Source organism: Hyposmocoma kahamanoa, unplaced genomic scaffold, assembly GCF_003589595.1.
Source record: "Hyposmocoma kahamanoa isolate Upper Pololo Valley unplaced genomic scaffold, ASM358959v1 65, whole genome shotgun sequence".
In the NCBI taxonomy this organism is placed as follows: Eukaryota; Metazoa; Arthropoda; class Insecta; order Lepidoptera; family Cosmopterigidae; genus Hyposmocoma; species Hyposmocoma kahamanoa.
In genome coordinates, this window is record NW_020653853.1 from 4933975 (window position 1) to 4955071 (window position 21097).

At 36.2% G+C, this 21097-nt stretch overlaps 2 protein-coding genes across 2 annotated transcripts in view; both read right to left on the bottom strand.

The window, feature by feature from the left end:
* Positions 1 to 377, bottom strand: part of LOC113231435 (chromosome transmission fidelity protein 18 homolog) — an 80086-nt gene extending 79709 nt beyond the window's left edge. The window contains exon 1 of the mRNA XM_026465754.1: positions 26 to 377. Within this exon, the coding sequence (XP_026321539.1) occupies positions 26 to 291 (266 nt within the window). The 5' untranslated portion in view covers positions 292 to 377. The remainder of the gene's footprint in view (positions 1 to 25) is intronic.
* Positions 378 to 6832: 6455 nt separating this feature from the next.
* Positions 6833 to 21097, bottom strand: part of LOC113231354 (cyclin-dependent kinase 5 activator 1-like) — a 35041-nt gene continuing 20776 nt past the window's right edge. The window contains exon 2 of the mRNA XM_026465645.1: positions 6833 to 9119. Coding sequence (XP_026321430.1) covers positions 8733 to 9119 — 387 coding nt within the window. The 3' untranslated portion in view covers positions 6833 to 8732. The remainder of the gene's footprint in view (positions 9120 to 21097) is intronic.

Here is a 21097-nt window from a genome sequence, read left to right on the forward strand (position 1 = left end):
TTAAAAAAAAATTAAAAAGCTTTACCTTGGAATATTCAGTGAAAGATTCTCCTTAGCATCATAGACAGGTTCAGACCGACTTTGTAACCGTTTTGTTGGTTCAAGAAGCATTTGTTTCAGCCTTCTGCCTTCAATTATTCTATTTATCAACTCCAAGTCATTTTCTTCTTCAGTCTTTTGTTTTTTACTTGGCAATTGCAGATCATCAAAGTCTATATCACCAATATCTCCGAATAAATCATCGGCAGTCCGCTTGTTACAGCCATTCACTGGTGTTAAAAGATCATCCATATAAGGCAATGCCGGTGTTAACGAAATTTGGCTATTTTGAACTTCAAGATCTTTGTTATAGGTCTCTGACGTATTTAAAACAACATGGGGCATGCTCTTGGTCCCATCTCGCGTGCTTTTACTTATAGGAATGGAGAAATCAAGGCTCCTTTTAGCCGGTAACGACTTCTTTTTTATAGTATTACCATCTGAAACTGGACACAGGATATGTTACGAATTTATGTAATTTTCTATTTGAAAATAGGGTTATTATGTATGAAATGTACTACTTACAAGTGTGGTCATCTTCCTGTTGTAGAATTTCGAGTTCGTCTGCATACATGAGCTCATATTCTTCGTCAGGATCAGGATAGTCACCCATGTTGTTAGTTCGTCTAATTTCTCGGCTAAAAAGCAATATTTAAATATTTTTTCAAAGCAGTATTTTATTAGGAAGTATATCAATGCTATGTAGCACACAAATACCGACAATTTTTATTATAGAAGCATTTATATTCAATTTCGCAAAACGTAAACAAAACAGATGCAGCTGCAACTGTCAAAATGCGAAAACCGCGGTAAAGTGTGTGCGTTCAATTCTATTTACAGATTTTTCAATTTTAAGGCTTAAATATTTTTTTTTCATCTCACAGGAAAAATCCTATTCCATTAAATTAATAAAATTCGGAACAAGTACTTGTTGTAAAAAAAGCGACAAAAACAAGTTTGGTGATTATAATGTGAAATAATACAATCCCCTATTTTAATAAATAAATAAAGCCAATAAAGCCATAATAATAAAGCCAGGTTTGAACATTATGTTTTGAACGTATCGGTAATGTCAAATCAAAGGTTTTTTTTATAGGTTTTGGCCTCTAGCCTATTAAGAACAACGGGTTGAAAGATACACGTTATGTGACAAATTGTACATACCAGGAACACACTCAAAACGTAATTCACTAAGTAGTCTGTGCACTCAAACGTCGATGATCGGAATCCAAAGACCATTATCGGTCTCACAATCCAACGGACAAAGACAGAACACAAAAAGAAAAAAAAAAGAAAGACAAAACACGCGGTAATTTAGCTAACTACATATAAAATCCGCAATATAATAACGATTACAGTTTTTAATTATTTACTACCTTTAAGCTGATAGCTCTGTAGATGCTCAATAAATAGTTGCGCGTACAAAACCGCTGAAGAGCACTTTGTAAATACCTCGTAACAGCGTTTTCTCCATTTTACAGGAAGAATAAAAAACTGAATATCTTAGCCATTGAACTATATTTCACCGACTGAACTCTGTAACTATTTCTTTGCAATTCACTCTGTAGAAAAATAACGTAAGTTTAGCCATAACTTGTTTAGATTCGTCAGTCGAAGTCATTATCGCGATTTTGTAGTAACAACTTACAGAAAAAGTAGTAGATAGTATCTGCGCGGGGTTGCGCGGGATTGAAATGAACATTTTATTAAAGGTTTGATTTTATTATGACTAAAGAGCAAAAGTGACAGAGAGTAAGGCTTAGAGGATGGAAAATAATAAAGGAATAAGGAGTAAGGAGGCTTTTGCCCTTCTCTGGGACAGTACAGGGTCATAATAATAATAAAAATATAACAAAAAAGGTTCTAAAACAAACATCTTCTTAAATATCAGATAAACAATAAATTATTACTGTTCGTAGTCAAATTATATAGAAATCTTTTTATAAGTAAGTCAAAAAGAAGGTAAGTTTTCGTGATTAATTAAGAATAACAAAAAAACTATCTCATAAGTCGTCTGAAAATCACAGCAGCTTAATCTTGTTAAATGTCTTGCACAAATATAATTAAAAGGTAGTGTCTTCCTCTGTAGCCACGTCACCCTTTTTTTATTATGATATTACCCACTATAATCATAGACTATTATTATTATTATTTCCTATTATATATATTTTAGACTCTCGCCTCTCCCATGGCCTAAAAGATTAATTATTATTTTCTATTAATTATTATTATTATTTGCTTTATTCTTCTCAGGTTGTTACTTGGTTTGAAACGCATTTACGGACCGAAGTCAAGTAAATGCAGTATTTTTATTATTGTTATCGTTGTTACCGTTGTTATCGTTGTTTACGTTGTCGTTGTTGTCGTTGTCGTTGTTGTCGTCGTTGTGGTCTCTGTCGTCGTTGTCGTCGTTGTCGTTGTTGTCGTTATTATTATTATTATTATACTTTATTTTTTTATATCCTTTATGACTATAATACACAGCTGACATACATGACTTTGCGTCACACCCCTGACAGGCGTGCTTTATTTCAGGAGACTCGTCGAGCTGTGCTGATGCTGTAGTCGAGGTTTTGCGTTTGGGTATGAAGTGTTACAGACCATACTCTGATGTACCTAATGGACCCCAATCTCGTCCATGGTTTAATGCTGATTGTAAACAGCTCGCGTACCAAGTTTGAGAGGATGCTCGTCTACGCAAAGCTCCGAGGACTCAGAATTTGAAGAAACCTTTTAATGAGGCCACCAAGAGGTGCGGAAGTGTGTTACGTAGGGCTAAGACCATCATCATCTATCGACCATGTGCGCCACATAGGGGCCAAGCTTGCCTCTTGTCCAGCAGGCAGCAAATCCTTTTGGTCCCTGGCCAAAGCGGTCGAATCTAGCTTCTGTTGCCCATCTTTGCCACCTCTGCTGAGGCCGGATGGCTCGCTGGCTCATACTGAGGAAGAGACGGCGAATCTTTTTGCCTCACTCTTTGCAGAGAGTTAGCGTTTGGATGCCGCTGGGAATCTACCACCTACTTTACCTCAGGCTGAGTGCACTATGTCGCCAGTTCGCATTCGCTAAAAAGAGGTACTTAGAACTCCGCGAAATCTAGATAAAGCTGGCGGGCAAGATGGAATTCCAGCAATAGTTCTGCGTAACTGTGCGCTTGAGTTGTCTCCTTTTCTCACACGCCTGTATCGCCTCTCGCTTGAGACTGGTGTAGTTCCCAGGTCGCGGAAAGGTGCAAACGTGCAACCTGTGCCGAAAAAGGGAAGCAGAGCGTCCACTATAGATATATCTCAGTCACTTCCATACTCTGCAAGACTATGGAACGCGTACTCAACAACCGTCTTCTGTCGTACCTTGAAGACAACGACCTCCTTAATGATCGCCAGTACAGATTGCGACGACGGCGATCTACTGGGGATTTTCTTGTGTATGCCTGTCACATATGGAGCGAGGCTATAGAAAAGAAAAGCGTAGCACTTGCAATGTCTGTAGACTTTTCTAAAGCCTTTGACAGGGTCTGGCACTCAAACCTTTTAAGTAAGCTTCCCAATTATGGGCTTCCCACTGACCTTTGCAATTGGATCTCGGATTTCTTGAGTGAACGTTCGATTCGAGTGGTCTTAGAAGATTACTCTTTCGAACATATGGCGATAGATAGAGAGTTCCTCAGGGTTCCGTACTGTCTGCAACTGTCTTTCTGCTGCATAACAATGATATATGAATTAAATTTTTATTGAATTGATATTCAATTATTTTTTGTGAAATTACTCCACTAGTTTGTTATAATTACGAGTATTAATACAAATTCCGACCGGATCGAAGGAATTTTTTCTGAGTGTTTTTTCTGAGTGTTCGATCTTTGTATTAATAATGATATATTAATTCCAGGTAGGTACTTTTGAATATCTTGATGACAACACAGTTGTAGATAGATAGGTACTTGACCAATGCAAGGGTCAGTGCGAGGAAATCCAGTCTTATCGAGAGTCCTTGGTTAGCCGTTTGGATTTGACACTCCAGGCAGTGTCCGCTTGGGGCGATGCCATTCTTGTCAAGTTTAACGCTACCAAAACGCGTGTCTATTCTCCACAAAACGAAGTTCCTTTGAGGTGACTCCGACTTTTCTTTTATTTTCCTTTTTATCATTAACTTTCAAATAATAAATTTTAACATTACTTCGTCTTGATGAATTTGATCTCTTAGTTCTCCTAGTCGTAGGTTTCGTGCGGGGATCGTGTTATAACTTCTTCACTAATTTGGTAAATACGCGGACTTGCGGCCAATTTGAGCAATGCTTCTGTTTCGCGGTATTGTTTCGATGGCAAAAATGAGATTTCTTAGAGGCTAATTCAAATTCTGTGAGATCTAGCTTAAGCGAATTAGCGTTAAGCATCTGTTGGCGCGATATTTAAATTTTGTACCTTTTGCTGTTATGCGGTATTCACAAACTGCTCTTCCGCGGTTTTGCATGCGCAACGACGTTATGCTAAATGCTGAGGTGAGACACCATCAACTAAGGCTTGGTTCGAAAATATTTCAGAAGACAATAATAAATATATTACTGGACTGTGTAGGTTACACATTGGTCGTTGTAATTTTTTTGCGCATTTAAATATACCTAAAATAATCTTCTTGCTTGTATTTTAACAATAGTTTCTCTGATTTACATCATTTATTTCATATCTCCTAAGTTTAATTTACAACCACTTTACAATGTTTAAGCGCAGGTCACACCGCGAACGAGGCTAAGCTAAGTTAGCTGAGCTCACTTAGTTGCATGCAAAACTAAGCTAAGAAGTGGTGCGACTCGACGCTAGTCTTTCCTCGTACGAAGATGAATGGCGACAGTTTACTTAGCTTAGCGGAATCGTTAGGTAACTAGCCCACATATTTCAATTAGCTCGGTTAGCTTAGTTCACGGTGTGAACCGAAGTATGAATAGATGACCCGGCTACGTGAGCTGAGTTAGTTTAGCTTTGTTCGTGGTGTGGCCTGCGCTTTGATGTCAGCAGCGCAATGTAAAATGCCTTAAAATAATAAATGCCTTCTGACGCAGTCGGGTAAAAAAAAATTGTCAATGTTCCAGAGATCAATGTACCAGGGAATTGTACAATTGTAGCTTCCTTAGAATCGCAAATATGTACTTTTTAGGTATTTTAGCCAAGGCTTAAAAATATTTATTTTATTTTATTCATAATTTATTAAACTAGTTTAGGTTGATGTCCTTATTGTCAAAATAAAACAAATTAAAAAAAATAAACATCCTTGTAACTCAAAGCTAGCCATGCTCATTATATTAAAAAATAAAAATCTAAAAATAACAGGATGATAGTGAAAAATATATTTTTCTTTTCTTATTTCTCTTGGCTCTTCGCGGTAAGCGTTTTAGCCACTTTCAAAGTGTTTTGACTAACTTATTTTTAAAACGGGGAATTGTTTATAATATGGAATGTTATTTGGAAACGGAATTAGAGTTATCAGCGCTACGTTATAGACACAGTACGTAACCGCAAGGAGATTGTACAAAATCTTGAATAAATGAGCTTTATAGTCGGCTGAACTGTATCGTGTTTAAATATTAAATTGTTGATAGTAGTAGGTAGGTACCTATATACAAATATCATAAAGTATTGAAATAAAACTACTCATGTTGTATATACGAAAGTTTTTTTTTAATAATTGGGTATATTTACAAAGATTAATTAACAAACGTGAGTTACATGAATAATGTTAGAAGTACCTGCTTTGTAATACCTTTGATAATTGAAACACTTCAAACAAAATATCAATTTTAATATCAGAGATCATGAAAAGATTAAGAAACCACATTTTCTTATTTGACTTACATTATACTGTGTAGTAATTTGAATATACACGACAGCTTACATAGATATTCGTGAGTACTCGTGACAATAAACAAACAGACTAAAAGTAATGTCCTAAACATGAAACTCCAAAAATAATTTACTTCTTCACATAACGAAAATTAACAATAACAAGATATCTGTTGTGATCCTTTCCCATTCAATAAGTACCTATTACTTACTTATTTCATAATATTTAGATAATTTTATCTATAGTTTTGGTTTTTACTAGGTTCAACAGACGGCTTCGATAGCATATTTTTGAAAAATAATACTAATTTAAACTAAGATTATAAAAAAATAAACTGTTAAGAAATATCAACTAAGAGAAAGTTTAATAAATAATTTTATAATGATAAAACAATAAATTAATTAACGAATCCTTTTGTGTCACAAACACAAATCTAATATTCAATAAACATCACAGACATCTACTTTTACCTAATCATTATCTATGACATGGAACATTGTATTCCATTTTTTAAATATCATTAAACACTCATTACCATGACATCCTCAGACATTCACACCACTAAACAATTTATTATAACTTATCTAGGTCACTCGGCGGGGAAACAATTTTTTGTTATTTCAAGTCCTTCAGTAGAAACAATTTGTGTATTACCTAAATTAGACAGATGACTTATTGAAATATAAGTACAGTATTAGACTATTTTTTTTTAAATTTTCTATCCCCAAATGGTCTAATTATAAATAATAATGTGTAAGTAGTAATTACTTTGAAATTCATGTTTTGTTTGCTTTCTGAATGCCTCTAATTTATTCGTAGAGTCAAATGAAGACATAGAAAGGTTATTGACATCAATCCATACTCAAATACCTTTCATACTTTTGGTTACACTAACATTGTCTGAACTCAAAGAATTTAAAAAAAAAAATTTTCAAATGTACATTCCAGCAAGCTTACCTCACAAGACACTAATTTGGTAACATAAGCTAAAGTACGACGCTTTTTTTATTTAATTGATATTTGTGTTCAAAAGATCCATCTATGGCAATTTACTTTCCAAAAGTAATTTTTACAACACCTACAATTCAATAACAATCTTCGCATTATTTTTCTTTCTGAGACTTGCTGCTAGCTTTTGTTACTGTATTCTTTAAAGACGTTTTGAAATCCCGAGTGCCATTCAAGCTTGCTTAATGTCCACTTTCCCGCAGACTAGTGTAAATTTTATGACTTAATGTATAATTTTAATCATTATCACTGTACAAAACGCTTAATCGTTCGCGTAATTTGACCTATATATTACCTTTTAGTACACTTCAAAGACTCAAAATAAGTCAATCCGAGCTTTAAGTCGGCCATATCATATGTACGTACACTTCATAGAAGGGCTTTACCGGATTAATTCCACGGAACTATTGCATCCTCCCGCCTGCCAGACATTTTCCTATATCTTCTAACTATAATGGCATTACGATCAATTCACTACAGTTACGAAACTATTATCTTAATGACTAAACAGATGTTATTGGACTAAGCAATCGCTGCTGGATCAGCTGCCTAAGAAAGTAATATTATCAGATAATTAGCTACGAGAACATTACAGACAATACATAAAAATGCAGTATCAATACATTAATATCAAATGACCACTTCGATTAAAGGCATCGAAGGGAGCATTTTACTTATTACTTCAATTTATTAGAGTACTAAATATTTTCTGCAACTTATAAAGCGGTAAGTGGTCACCACTGGTTGCTCGTTTTAGTATCGTTATCGTTCGTTATTTATGTTTGTGACAAATTCGATGCGGAAAATAATTAGTTGCACTTATAATACCAAAAACTTTTGGCGAGAGGTAGCCTTACAGTCTCAGCCTACGGCCGTTTCCTACGTTTGAGTTTAAATTTTCGTATTCGAACGTTGATTCGAATTCGCCAACTCTCCGTAATGGTTGCGTAATCACTATGTTAACGTTAAAACGTGCTGATAGTATAAAGTTTTGGACAAAACAATGGATCCTAACACATTTAACTTATCACATTATCTAATGACGAAGACTGACGATGATTCTGCTCAAGAGCCGCAGAATTATCTGTCTCACGTATCATTCAAAACACGCACTAGTCACGCCCGTTTTTTGTTTAATGGAAAATATTCAAAGCTTTGGTCAATCATCAACGTTATATAACTAGGGTTTTTTTGAGCAAAGTAGGCGTATCTATAGACGATTTTAAAAGTTGAAAATGTCACGATAATTATAGAGTTATGAACCGCGACTTAATCATATAAATACTTATTTTATTCTACAATCCTTTTCTATTAAATTTTCTACAATTAATCCTTTTAAATTTAATTATTCATTCCTCTTACGGCAATATGTGGCTGAAATCGCATGTGCGATGTGTCTCATATGTAGTCGACGTTTTTTTTCTCTGGTAACTGGTACTCATTTTCAATTACTAAAGTAATTGGTAATCATTTGGTAATAATACCCGAGTGGGTACCTACTTTTACACCCAATCGAAATTTAACGAAGAAAACGCAGCTTAAATTACGTATGTTAATAATAAATTACAACCGTCATAAAAAACGTCACAACACACGGCATGATGTAACAAAATTGCACGCGCGTAATTTAGGCTGCGTTTTTCCACCATAGTTCTAATTGGAGGCGTTATTTCATTGTTTCCTTGGTTTGATCAGAACTTTTCAGTGTCATCGTTTTGGAAGGACATCTTACTCGAGACATTCGATATTCAAATCGAGGACGATTGACCAATAGCTTCAGAGTTATAGAGCCGACATCAAACCCGACTGGGACGGTCGGTTAGAGCCAACCGCAAGACGGCTACTTCTGTATGTCAGGCAGGCGTGACCGCATGCGCGGGCGGCGGTGGCGGCGCAGGGTGTGGTGGCGCAGGGGGAGGAGTCTCCACTGCCCCACACGCCTTCAACTCGGTAAACACTTCAGTGAAGAAACCAGGTTCAGAATTAATTCTTAGCATGTTGAAGGATAGTCTATCAACGATGAGAAGGCAGCGGTCCCAGAATTTGTCCTTGGAGTCCTCCACCAGGAAAGGCTTGAGCGGGTATGAGATCTCGTTGCCCATGTAGGAGTAAGAGAGGTAGAGGCAGGTGAGGACCACGGCCTGCAGGTCCTGGGGGCGACCTATACGGTCTCCGTCCACCAGCTCACGAACCAGCATGTAGACGAAGACCACGTTCGCAGGGTTGATGAACGCCACGTCCTGGAAAGGTAAACGAAAAGGGATGTTAGTTATGTGATTAAATAATATCAATTATGTACGTAACTGTAAAGATATCTTACTGGGTGATAAAACTTTCATAGATTTCTCATAGATGGCGCTACGACTAAAAAGTCATTGAAAAAACCAAATATGACGATACGACGCATGCACATAGAAAAATTCGTGAGGTCCGCTGGTTCGTTCCGTGGCTTAGTTGGTATAGCGTCTGCCACGGTAAGCTAGAAGCCGTCGGTTCGAATCCGGCCGAAATCTTTGTATTAATAAACATAACAAACTAGTGGAGTAATTTCACAAAAAATAATTGAATATCATTTCAATAAATTTTTCAGCGAATAAATATTTTGTAATCATATATTCATAGTATCCATACAATGTATTAAAAAAGAAACAAAATTCCAAATGCTAATTTTATCGGTGGTATTTGCAATTAATTTATCAAGTGTTCAAAATGTGATCCATGTTCTTGTATGCGAATTGCCAATCTATTGATGAGTTCGCTGCCTGTAGATTTTCTTATCTTATTATGATGAATACTTGAATTATTTATTTTAGATACTCATCATAATTATTATTGAGGGGAGGATAGAAGGCAAAATAAAGAGATCATGACCAACAATGGCGTATAGTGAACAATTAAAAAACAAACTCAAAGTGAACGGCTATAAAGAGGTCAAAGAACTGATTATGAACCGTGAGGAATGGAAGACGCTATAACGACAAGAGTCCGGCATCTAAATAGGTTGATGAATTATATATTAATAAACATAAAAGTGTTTTTTTATAACATCAAGTGACAGGACGAACAAGTCGTGCGCCTGATGGTAAGCTACACGCCTGTCTATAACAGTTGCAGTGCCACTCAGAGCTTTAAATCGCAAAGATCTGAAGGGCACTGCCACTGCACCCGTCACCCTGAGACATAAGTTCATAAGTCCCATGTGTCTGTAATTTCACCAGCACCCTTACCCTTCAAAACCGAAACGCAGTAATGCTTACATTACTGCTTGGCAACAGAAATAGGTAAGGTGGCAGTACTTCCCTGGACGAACTCCTTCACAAGGAGCTCTACTGCTGTTAAGTTGTTTCCCTCCATATTGCATAGCCAATAGTGGGACACCCTGTATAAAAGTGATCGTGCCCAAAATCATTCGTAGCTATGCTGCTGCGACTCTGCAAGTCGAAGTAATCTTTCTTGAATGAGTGCTATCATATCGAAAATTGGTTAAATAAAAGCGTATTATTGTTTTCGAAGGTCGTAGAATATGGTGTTCAAGTATGCTCTAGTTTCACTTCGACATTGTCGCTCCATGTGATGTTTTTATAATAATAATAAGACACCTCCCTGACCCTAATCGAACAAAACATTAACTAACCCCTGCGTAATCGTCATAAACCAACGCAAATAACAATTCGAGAAACTTCCCCGTAATAACTATAATATATAATTACTAAACTAACCACCGGCAAATATTAAACAGGCTTCAATACGAACAAATAAGTCGCTTATAAAATGATCCAATAACAATCGATCACTTGCAAAACAAATAAAGGTATCGAGTTAAGCCTCGAATTTCGGCAAACAACTCCTTGGAAAACGTCGTGACGTCATCAGGTGGTTATACAAGCATGATTTGTAGGTGCGTGTCATTGCGAAGGTTCTACGCGTTTCGATTATTACGGTGCGGTGTAGCAATTATTGGGGAAGGGTAATTCTAAAGGAGACTGTTATATTAATGGAATTATTGGGAAAATCTTAAATTACCTGGAATTTAATGAAATTCTAGTACCCGTAGAGCTCTGCAGCAGAGAGTATTGAGCCAGCCCCGGATCAAGAGCGGGCAAACCGAGGCACCTGCCCCGGGTGGCAGTATCAGTAGGAGCCAAATCAAACTATAGTATGTTTGAAAAAAAAAAACACTTTTTTTTTACAAATGTGCTTTGTGAAAACGGGCCAGCAGTTCATACAAGCTACCACGCCCCGTCCACGTCCCGGGCACGGTTCTGTGTGTGGGTAGTCCTTTACACTCTTGTTTTTATTGCGTTTTCTCTATTGTAGAATTGGTTCACACTTATGAGATGACGTCATATTTTTGTATTATGTATGTATATCCCAACACAAGTAAGAATAAAAAAGAAAACATTATTACGTCGTATAATAATAATTACCAAATTATCATTGGAGAGTACGATAGTCTCAGTACAGAGTACTTAAAAAGACTGACCCTTTTTAGGTCGGAATTATTACGTGGAATTACGTCTATTTGCTAAGTTTTATTGAAATATCACCTAGTTCGCCACTATACGGAACTTGACACAGGAGATAATAAAAATCGGTTCTCACTACTCAAACTATATTGAGAGAGGAAAACGCCTAGAATTGGAGAATAGCAAAACCAACCATTAAAATAATTGCTCCTTAAGTAAAATTTAGGCCCCATTTATAAAAATGAATGTTCATGCGTAATCAGCCACCCTTAAAGGTGGATGATTTTCTTCAAAATGAAATGAGACCATTATGGAGGTGTCCTCTTTCCAACAAAAAAAAATCATGAAAATCGGTTCACAAATACCGGAGTTATCGCGTAACATACATACAAAAAAACATACAGTCGAATTGAGAACCTCCTCCTTTTTTGAAGTCGGTTAAAAAGAAATGCCTGTTTTTGGAGCGAATTATTTACCAATAACAACATCGCTACGTAACATTGTAGTTCTCAGGCGTAGCGTCCTACGCCTACGTAATTAAAATTGTGCTCTCGCTCTTCATCCTTCTCGAGACATCTCGAAATTTCTACTCCAATAATCGACTTCATAGAATTCAAAAAATGTATATATATAAATTTTAATCCGTTCATGAACAGTAACAGAGTTAATCGTAAAATTTTTAGTGGCAGACAAAATATACGGCATGGTGAAATCATATATTTAGTAGCAGTAGAGCTCCTGGTGAAAGAGTTCGTCCAGGGAAGTACTACCACCTTACCTATTTCTGTCACCAAGCAGTAATGTCAGAATTACTGTGTTCCGGCTTTGAAAAGTAAGGGTTCTGGTGAAATTACAGGCACATCCGACTTGTCAACTTATGTCTCAGGGTGACGGGCGCAGTGGCAGTGCCCCCCAGACCTTTGCGATTTAAAACTCTGAGTGGTGCAACTGTTATGGACAGGCGTGTAGCTTACCATCAGGCGCACGACTTATTCGTCCCGTCATTTGGTATTATGGAAAAAAATATATGTATACAAAATCAAAACATAACTTGATAAGTTCCATGTGCCTATATCACCAGCACCCTTACCTTTCTAAACCGGAACGCAATAATGTTCACATTACTGCATGGCGGCAGATATAAGTAAGGTGGCAGTACTTCCCTGGACGAACTCTTTCACAAGGAGCTCTACTGCTACTAAATATATGATTTCACCATGCTGTATATTTTGTACTATTTACGATTGACGACTTCAGTGAATCAGCGGTTAACACTGGGGGCGCTAGATTGGCTAGATTCGTGGTAGGACCAAACGTGCTAAATTGGTCCTGTTCTGAGTATTCTCTATAGTCCCAGTGGTTAATTATTTTGCTCTGGTACTCATCATAATTTATGGAGTTACCAGTTTGCGACCAGGTAATTGGTGTAGTATACAAAAATTAAATCATTAATCAAGTAAATTAGTCATCATTACGCAACAAGCTTTCGTCTTTTTTCCTGGTATCGTTTTTAAATTCTACGAATTATGTTGTCCGTCCTTGGAAAGGATGTCACGTAATTAAGATGTATAACTGACGCCAGACAAGCGTGAAGAAATTTACCTTAATTGCGTGACGACACCGTCTAAGTTGTCGTAATTCAGAAAATTATTATGAATCGCAAATATGTAAGAAGCAAAGATCAACAGGGAATATGTGTCAACAAAATAGATGGCCATAATAAGACAATAAGATTAAAACGGACGTTTGTGAAAGAACTAATGAACAAGGTGAAGGCGAAAGAAGTACGTCGAAAACGTAGAAGTAAAGATCCGTAGTCTCTGTCTACCTCAGTGGAAGACTTTTTTTTAAAATATCAAGTGACGGGACGAACTAGTCGTGCGCCTGATGGTAAGCTGCACACCTGTCCATAACTGCACTGCCACTGCGCTTGTTAACCTGAATCATAAGGTGACAAGGCCATACGCCTGTAATTTCACCAGAACTCTTACCCTTCAAAGTCGGAACGCAGTAATGTTTACATTACTGCACAAATAGACAAGATGGTAAGTAGTACTACTTCCCTGAACGAACTCTCTTACAAGGACCTCCTCTACTGCTGCTATACTCATGGTGTTGCTCAGGAGTTTGATATAGATAAGGAAAGTAAAAAAATCAAAGTTAAAAAATATATATTTGAAAAAGGAACTGTATGTATAACAAAAATGGATTGTATATACAAATTTTGCAGGCTGATTTCATATCACATTCCCTTCAAATTTACATACTAGCTTTTAACTATTCTTAAAGCAAAGCATCCAAATTAACACCCTTGAAAAGACATTTCAAATAAATAAGTTTCGCCATCTTCTGAATAATCACTCTTTATAAGATACGAGTTTAAGAAAGTAAGGCATAGAAATATTAGTTATTTTGAAGGTGTTAAAGATAATGGAACAAAAGTTGTTGTTTAAGATATTAGTAACATTGACCTGCGGGGCGTTACTATTGTACAAAGAACTCTGTATAAAAATATTGTTACCAATTTATTAGTGATTTATAAATAAAACATTATTATTTAAAAAAAGATAGTAAACGCGGCATTTGCATAATGACAACTTGTCAAGAGAGGTTTAAATATTTTACGAAAAAATTTAGTCGATTACTTTTTTATGCTTTTATAGAATTTATAAAATTTCACATATTAGAAGTACATTTTTCTTCTTTATATTATTATTACACTTTAATTTTTTTTTGTCTCTGGTTACAATATAATACATTTTTTTTGTAGTATGGTTGCTAATTAAGATACGGAAGACCAACACTAAGGACGAACACTGGCTCTCATGTCACAGGTTATCCTACTTTGAGAGTCAGGGAATCTATCTTGTAATGTTCTAACCTTATCCTAGATTTAATGTTTAGCTGTGAACCAACGCTTGGAAATAAATACCTACATTCATATTTTGGATATGTATTTTAGACTAACATTATAGTTTTTATTGTGGCGTTAAATAAGGAATTACAAACGAGGCCCTATTATAAGCCCGAAATCGAAGACCGAGTGCTTTCGGAATCGAGGTTCGTAATTCCCGTACCGCCCGCAAAACATTCAATGTTTTTAATTACACTTGCACGTAAATAATATGCATGCAGGCTAACTTACAGCCATGGTCGTGTAACGAGACGAAAAAAGCCCGAGGGTGTTATTTGCGGCATTATAATCAAGTTAGCTTGCATGCAATGATATTATTTACGTGCAAGTGTGATGAAAACATATGTGTCATGTAGTGCGTATTATTTTTATGACGTTTATGTGATGAAACCACTTTTGACCAAGGGTACGAAATAGTGTTGCATTAAAGCATAGCCCTATCGAGCTATATAGAGTAGTGGAAGATATATATCACTTGTTATTGGCATGTGCTTCACACGAGCAACAGAGGGCGGCGTTGATTAGAAGCCTGTAGATTAATCGAAGCATCCCGCAGGTGCTATAAATTATATGCTGAAAAATCCCCATACGAGACGAACAAAATAGTATTTTTTTAACCGAGTGAAAAAAAGAAGTATGTTATCGATTCGACTGTATTTTTCTTGCATGTATGTTGCGCAATTTCTCCAGCATTTGGGAACCGATTTTGATGTTTCTTTTTTTGTTGGAAAAAGGTTACCTCGAACGCATTTCACGCACTTTCCGGTAACCGATGCAATGCAGTTTGAAGACTTAATGTAATAAACTTTATGTAACTTTATGTAATATCAAGTGATGGGACGAACTAGTCGTGCGCCTGATGGTAAGCTACACGCCTGTCCATAACAGTTGCAGTGCCACTCAGAGCTTTAAATCGTAAGGATCTGTGGGGTACTGTCTCTGCGCCTGTCATACTGAGACATACGTTGACAAGTCTCATGTGCCAGTAATTTCGAATTTCACCAGCACCCTTACCCTTCAAAACCGGAACACAGTAATGCATAATTTACTGCTTGGCGGCAGAAATAGATGAGGTGGCAGTACTTCCCTGGACGAGGTACTCTACTGCTACTAAACGTTATAGTTTAAGGCTACTTTTTATTATCTGGTTCAGGGTACGATAACGCTTTATACGATTGTCATTGACTTACAATTATATGGACGTCGGGTCCGTGCTAAAAAGTGTCCGCACTTGTAAGGCGCTAAAATCGTATACAGCGCGCCAAACTCCGCTTTAGTCTTCATTTGTTCGACTGACAGCGCGATACTGCGATGACATTACAATTTAAATTTCGAATAGGTTGACTTGGGACATTTTTTTCGTGGTTTTTGTATTAGACCCGTCGTCCATTTATTTGTAAGTCAATGACGATTGTATAAAATAATAACTTAACTGCCTTCATGGCCGAACGGTTACCATCCAGGACTGCCACGCAAGAGGTCGCGAGTTGGATTCCCATGACGTGAGATATATGTATTTGTATAGCCTACATTTTGGGTGTAATTTGTGGTTGTCTATGTGTGTATGGCACCCGCGATACAGAGTTCCCTAATATATGTATAAGGCTACAAGTGTGCACGCGTTATTCTTCTTGTTATTGTAATAATAATAATATGTTATTCTAATAACGCCCTTGATGTAATAAGACCACATCTTTCAAAATGACAAGAAAGGTTTAATGATTAAAGGTTTAAGGATTGTGAGAACTAAGTTAGTCAATAATAACTATAATAAGGCCCACTTAATAGTAAATACAGACAATGAATAGCTACATAATACAATTTCTACTAATTGCTTAATCTTTCTCTCTCTCGTAATTATGCGTCTTTCGGATCGGAAGATGCATAATTACCTTAACTCAAAGTAAGAAATAGATATAGAGTCGACAATACCTCCTCCGAAACCCCTCCAATGTTTTAGGACCACAATCACATAACTTTTTCTTCTAAAAATACCTTAGTAAAATAATTGCTAATTACATAAATACAATTCAATGCACTACAGGGGGTATTCTTCACTCTATCAGTATTTTATCCTTAGAATTTAGTCAAATATAGTCTACATATTCCAGTCGTTGGTGATTAATGTTACCTAAACTCGATTAAACGTTTGTGTAATATTCTCAGTATTCGCTATTTATAATTACACAAATTACAAGTTAAATCAACCTTTCCAAGTATTCCGTTGTCCCCCGCTCAAGCTTTCCTTGAGGGGCTTTTTGCTAACGTAACCTTTCTTGAGATTATTTCGAAATTGTGACAACTTTGAGTTACCAACGTAACCTATTTTAATTATAATCTATTTCGGCTACACAAGTGACGTAACGTAGCACCACCTTATTAAATTATTAAGGAAATAAAAATGGCTATTCGTGACCTAATCGATATTATGGGGAAGTAAATTAATAATAACGCATGCCTACATTTAGAATTTCGTTTTGTAATAGGTGAAAGGTGTTTTAAGTGATCATTATGTAACAAATTGCCTGTATTATAAATACAGGAAATTTGTTAAAGGTGAACTGAAAGTACTTTTCAATAGGTATAAAATTATAACTTCATTGTAAAGATAAAATGTCTGAAACACCATAATAGGAGCGAATTTTAAAGTCTCATAATCTCAGTATAGAGTACTAAAAAACCTACCTCAAAAGTATGTGTATTTGCCAAGTTTTATTGATATATCTCCTAGTTCACCACTATACAGGACTTGACATAGGAGATAATAAAAATCGGTTCTCACTACTCAAAGTTTATTGAGAGAAAAACGCCTCGAATTGGAGAATAGCAAAACCAACCATTAAAATAAATGCTCTTTAAGTAAAATTTAAGTGCTATTTATAAAATGAATGTTTACGCGTGATCAGCCACCCTTAGAGGTGGATGATTTTCTTCAAAATGAAATGGGACCACTATGGAGGTACCCTCTTTCCAACAAAAAAAGAGTCATGAAATTCGGTTCACAAATACCGGAGTTATCGCGTAACATACATACAAAAAAAAACATACAGTCGAATTGAGAACCTCCTCCTTTTTTTTAACTCGGTTAAAAAGGAAGCAAGCGAACACTTACTGTCAAATAAGTAATACTCGATCAAATTAAAAGATGCATGTTGCAAATTATACTTCATACTGGACATTGTTTTTTTAATTTGATCGAGTATTGCTTATTTGACAGTAATTGTTTCGAATGGATGTCGGACGAAGAACGAGAGTGGACCCACTTCTTTGAGAGAGGCTGTACTACGTGAGTGCGAATGTCGATTACACGAATGACGATAGCACGAAGACGGATGCGCGAAAGCTTAAATGCGCGATAGTTCATTTGCGCGAAAGCGTAAATGCGCGATGGTTCATTTGCGCGAAAGCTTAAATGCGCGATAGTTCATTTGCGCGAATGACAATAACACGAAGACAGATTTGCGACAGCTGGAAGGCAAGTTACTTGTTGCAAGTACACCTTAATAAACTTTTATAGTAATAAACGTATAGTTTATTATGAAAGCTTTGCATTGCAAAGAATTGCAACAACCTGCAGCAATGGGAGTTGAATCTGTTTTCGTACTATCGTCATTCGCGCAAATGAAGAGAGAGAGAGAGATGTATAAATTGAGTGGATGGCAAACACCCAGACGGAATGACACTCATCCCTTGGAGTGTGGGCCGGGCTGAGCTGGCGGAAAGAGTAAAAAATAGTACGTACCAGGATCTCGGCTCCGACTACCTATTTACAGCTTTTGGAGTCGAAACCCTTGGCCCGTACAAAATGTGTACAAAATTTTATCTGAAAATTTAATAGAATGTCTGGGAAACCCAAGGAAGGGCAGCTACCTGGCTCAACGCATTAGCATAGCCATTCAAAGGTGGAACGCTGCCAGCATCTTGGGTACCTTGCCGCGGAGACCCAAATTTATTCATATAATTTAATAATCCTAATTTTACTTCCTAGTATTTAAGCTTTTATTGTACACACGCCAGCACATCAAGCTACACATTGACGTATCTTGTTCCGTTGAACTGGAGGCGATTTTCGAACAAAAATGTGTAGTCTGATGTGCCGTTATCTGTACCTTACCTGTATATTATCACAATAATAAACCTACTTGTATATATTTTAATTGAGTGGATTGAAGTTCAAAAAACATTCAAAGCCTTATTATGTTTATCGCAAAAACCAGCATCGTATGCCAATTGTCTGTGCTATGAATACCAGAGGAAAGAAATCAACTGGCAAATCAAATAGTTCCAGAACCTATCAAGAGCTGGTGGGTCAATCAAGTCTGCATATGAAATAAAGTACGAAAACATTTCCAATTTTTTTTACGATAGTGACGGAACGAACAAGTCATTCGCCTAGTGGTAAGCGACACGTCTACATATAGCAGGTGCAGTGTAACTCAGAGCTTTAAATCGCTAAGATCTGAAGCACTGCCACTGCGCCCGTCACGCTGAGATATAAAACTAGAACGCAGTAATGCTCACATTGCTGCTTGGCGCCAGAAATAGGTAAGGTGACAATACTTTCCTGAACAAAGTCTTTCACAAGGAACTCTACTGCTACTAAAATACAATTCAACAAATTGTTTCGTCTATAATTTACTATATAATGATATACTTAAATGTCTATAAAGGCGTATCGAACACCGTGTGATAAAACCACTTGAGCCGTGTTCATAAATAACAACTGTACCACAAATGAAACACTTCCACCTAATTGACCGACATTTTCAGCTCAAGGCCTGGTTACCTATACGACGACCTCGCCTTGTCATTCATGTCTGTTTTTCTTGACCATAGTAAAACTTTTACTGCTAATAGCAGCACGTGTAAAATATATTGATATTGACGTTTGATATTGATTACGAGCTTTTAGTCGCGACTTCGTTTAAGGAGTTGCCACATTTACGCAAAGCTGGCTTGAGCCGGCCAGAACAAAACACTTCTGTCTTCATATTACTATTACATCAAAATAAAGTTTTTCCTGATCGGTTTTATACAATTCCGTATAAACGAGTGTGACAAATAATCAACTTTACTTCTGTACACAAAAACCTGAACTACAATCCAGTTAGTGTAAGTTTTGAAAAACAAGAAAAATTCTTTCGATCCATTTTGCCAATCTTTGCCAAAATAGAAATTAATAATTATAACAACTTCACAAAATATTCATTAAAAATCAATACTATAAACAAACAAAATTAAATATAATTACATTTGTTATCGCAACTTCCACTGGAGAGTATAGTCGGGGATTAGGTTAGATTAAGTACGTGAACTTGTTGAGGAATTCAAATTGAGGATTTCGATAGTGATATGTTTATCATTAATGATAAGTAAAGTACTGACTTTTTTTTTTGGAATCATGAACTTTCTGAAAGAGGAGTGTTCATGCGATTACTAAGTTTTGAGTTTTTCTATGAGGGAATATATACCCTGAATCGATAAAGTCCCATGTAAACTACAACACAATGATTCACTCGATTTTTATGCATACTTAATAAAATATTTAAAAAAAGTAATGCCTTATTACATGCTTCGAAAAAAAGTCTTAAGTTTTATTACTAAATATACAAAGCGTCAAAATTCAGACACTGGAATAGGCATAGTATATATTATAATATAACTTTGATGTAGTAATAGCATGGATAATATGTATTAGCAGTAGAGCTCCTTGTGAAGGAGTTCGTCCAGGGAAGTACTGCCACCCTACCTGTTTCTGCCGCCAAGCAGTAATGCGAGCATTACTGCGTTCCCGTTTTGAAGGGTAAGGGCGCTGGTGTAATTACAGGCACATGGGACTTGTCAACTTATGTCTCAGGGTGACAGGTGCAGTGGCAGTGTCCCTCAGATCTTTGCTATTTAAAGCTTTGAGTGGCACTGCAACTGTTATGGACAGGCGTGTAGCTTACCACCAGACACACGACTTGTTTATCCTGTCACTTGATATTATAAAAAAAGTCCCTCTGGAATACCCAAATTGTTCTATATTTTTGATGTGTAGTAATTTACGGAAGTGAGTTTCGATGAAAAGTTTTGTAATTATAAGTCAAAAGTAAGTCAAAATTGAACCAACGCCATTTTTTATCATCATCATCCTAAAAAACATTGTAGGTGATCTATAAAACAAACCACCTGGCATAGACGTCTGCTTCTAACATATGTAACCTTATTTACTTCTTGCTCAATTACCCAACATGTTGGAAATGAAAGTATTTTCTCGGATCTAAAGTTGCGTATATTTGTTTTTTCAAACAACGTTTCGGGGTTTTTTACAGGTCCCTTGGTCACAGCTGACATTGGTTCTAAAAATGCGTATAATAAAATTGTATTTTGTGTATAAAGCCACATATGATACGTCAGAAGTGATTTTATCAGATGAATATAATACTAAATACATGATAAAAAGTTATGTATAAGTGACATTTTATAACTCTCCTATTTAAGTATAAAAGAGGTTTTTTTTTTCATTTATTTAAGAAAATCAACAACCCGGTACGATTAAAATGTACTTAATGCTAGTCAGTGATAAGGCCAATTACAGAATTTCTGGATTACACAATAATTTAGCCGTAATAAACAGATTGTCTCAAGTGATTGTTGTAAGGTTAGTTTGAAAAAACAAATATACGCGATTTAAATCCGAAAAAATAGTTTCATTTCCTATGTGTAACAATCGCGAAAACCTAAGAACTCGATATGATTGTGTCAAGTTACCAAATAATTTCTTTCGTTGACTTTTTCAGCCTTTCTCCTAAAAAGTTACGTATGAAACTTGGTAATCGATGTAAAGTAAATAAAG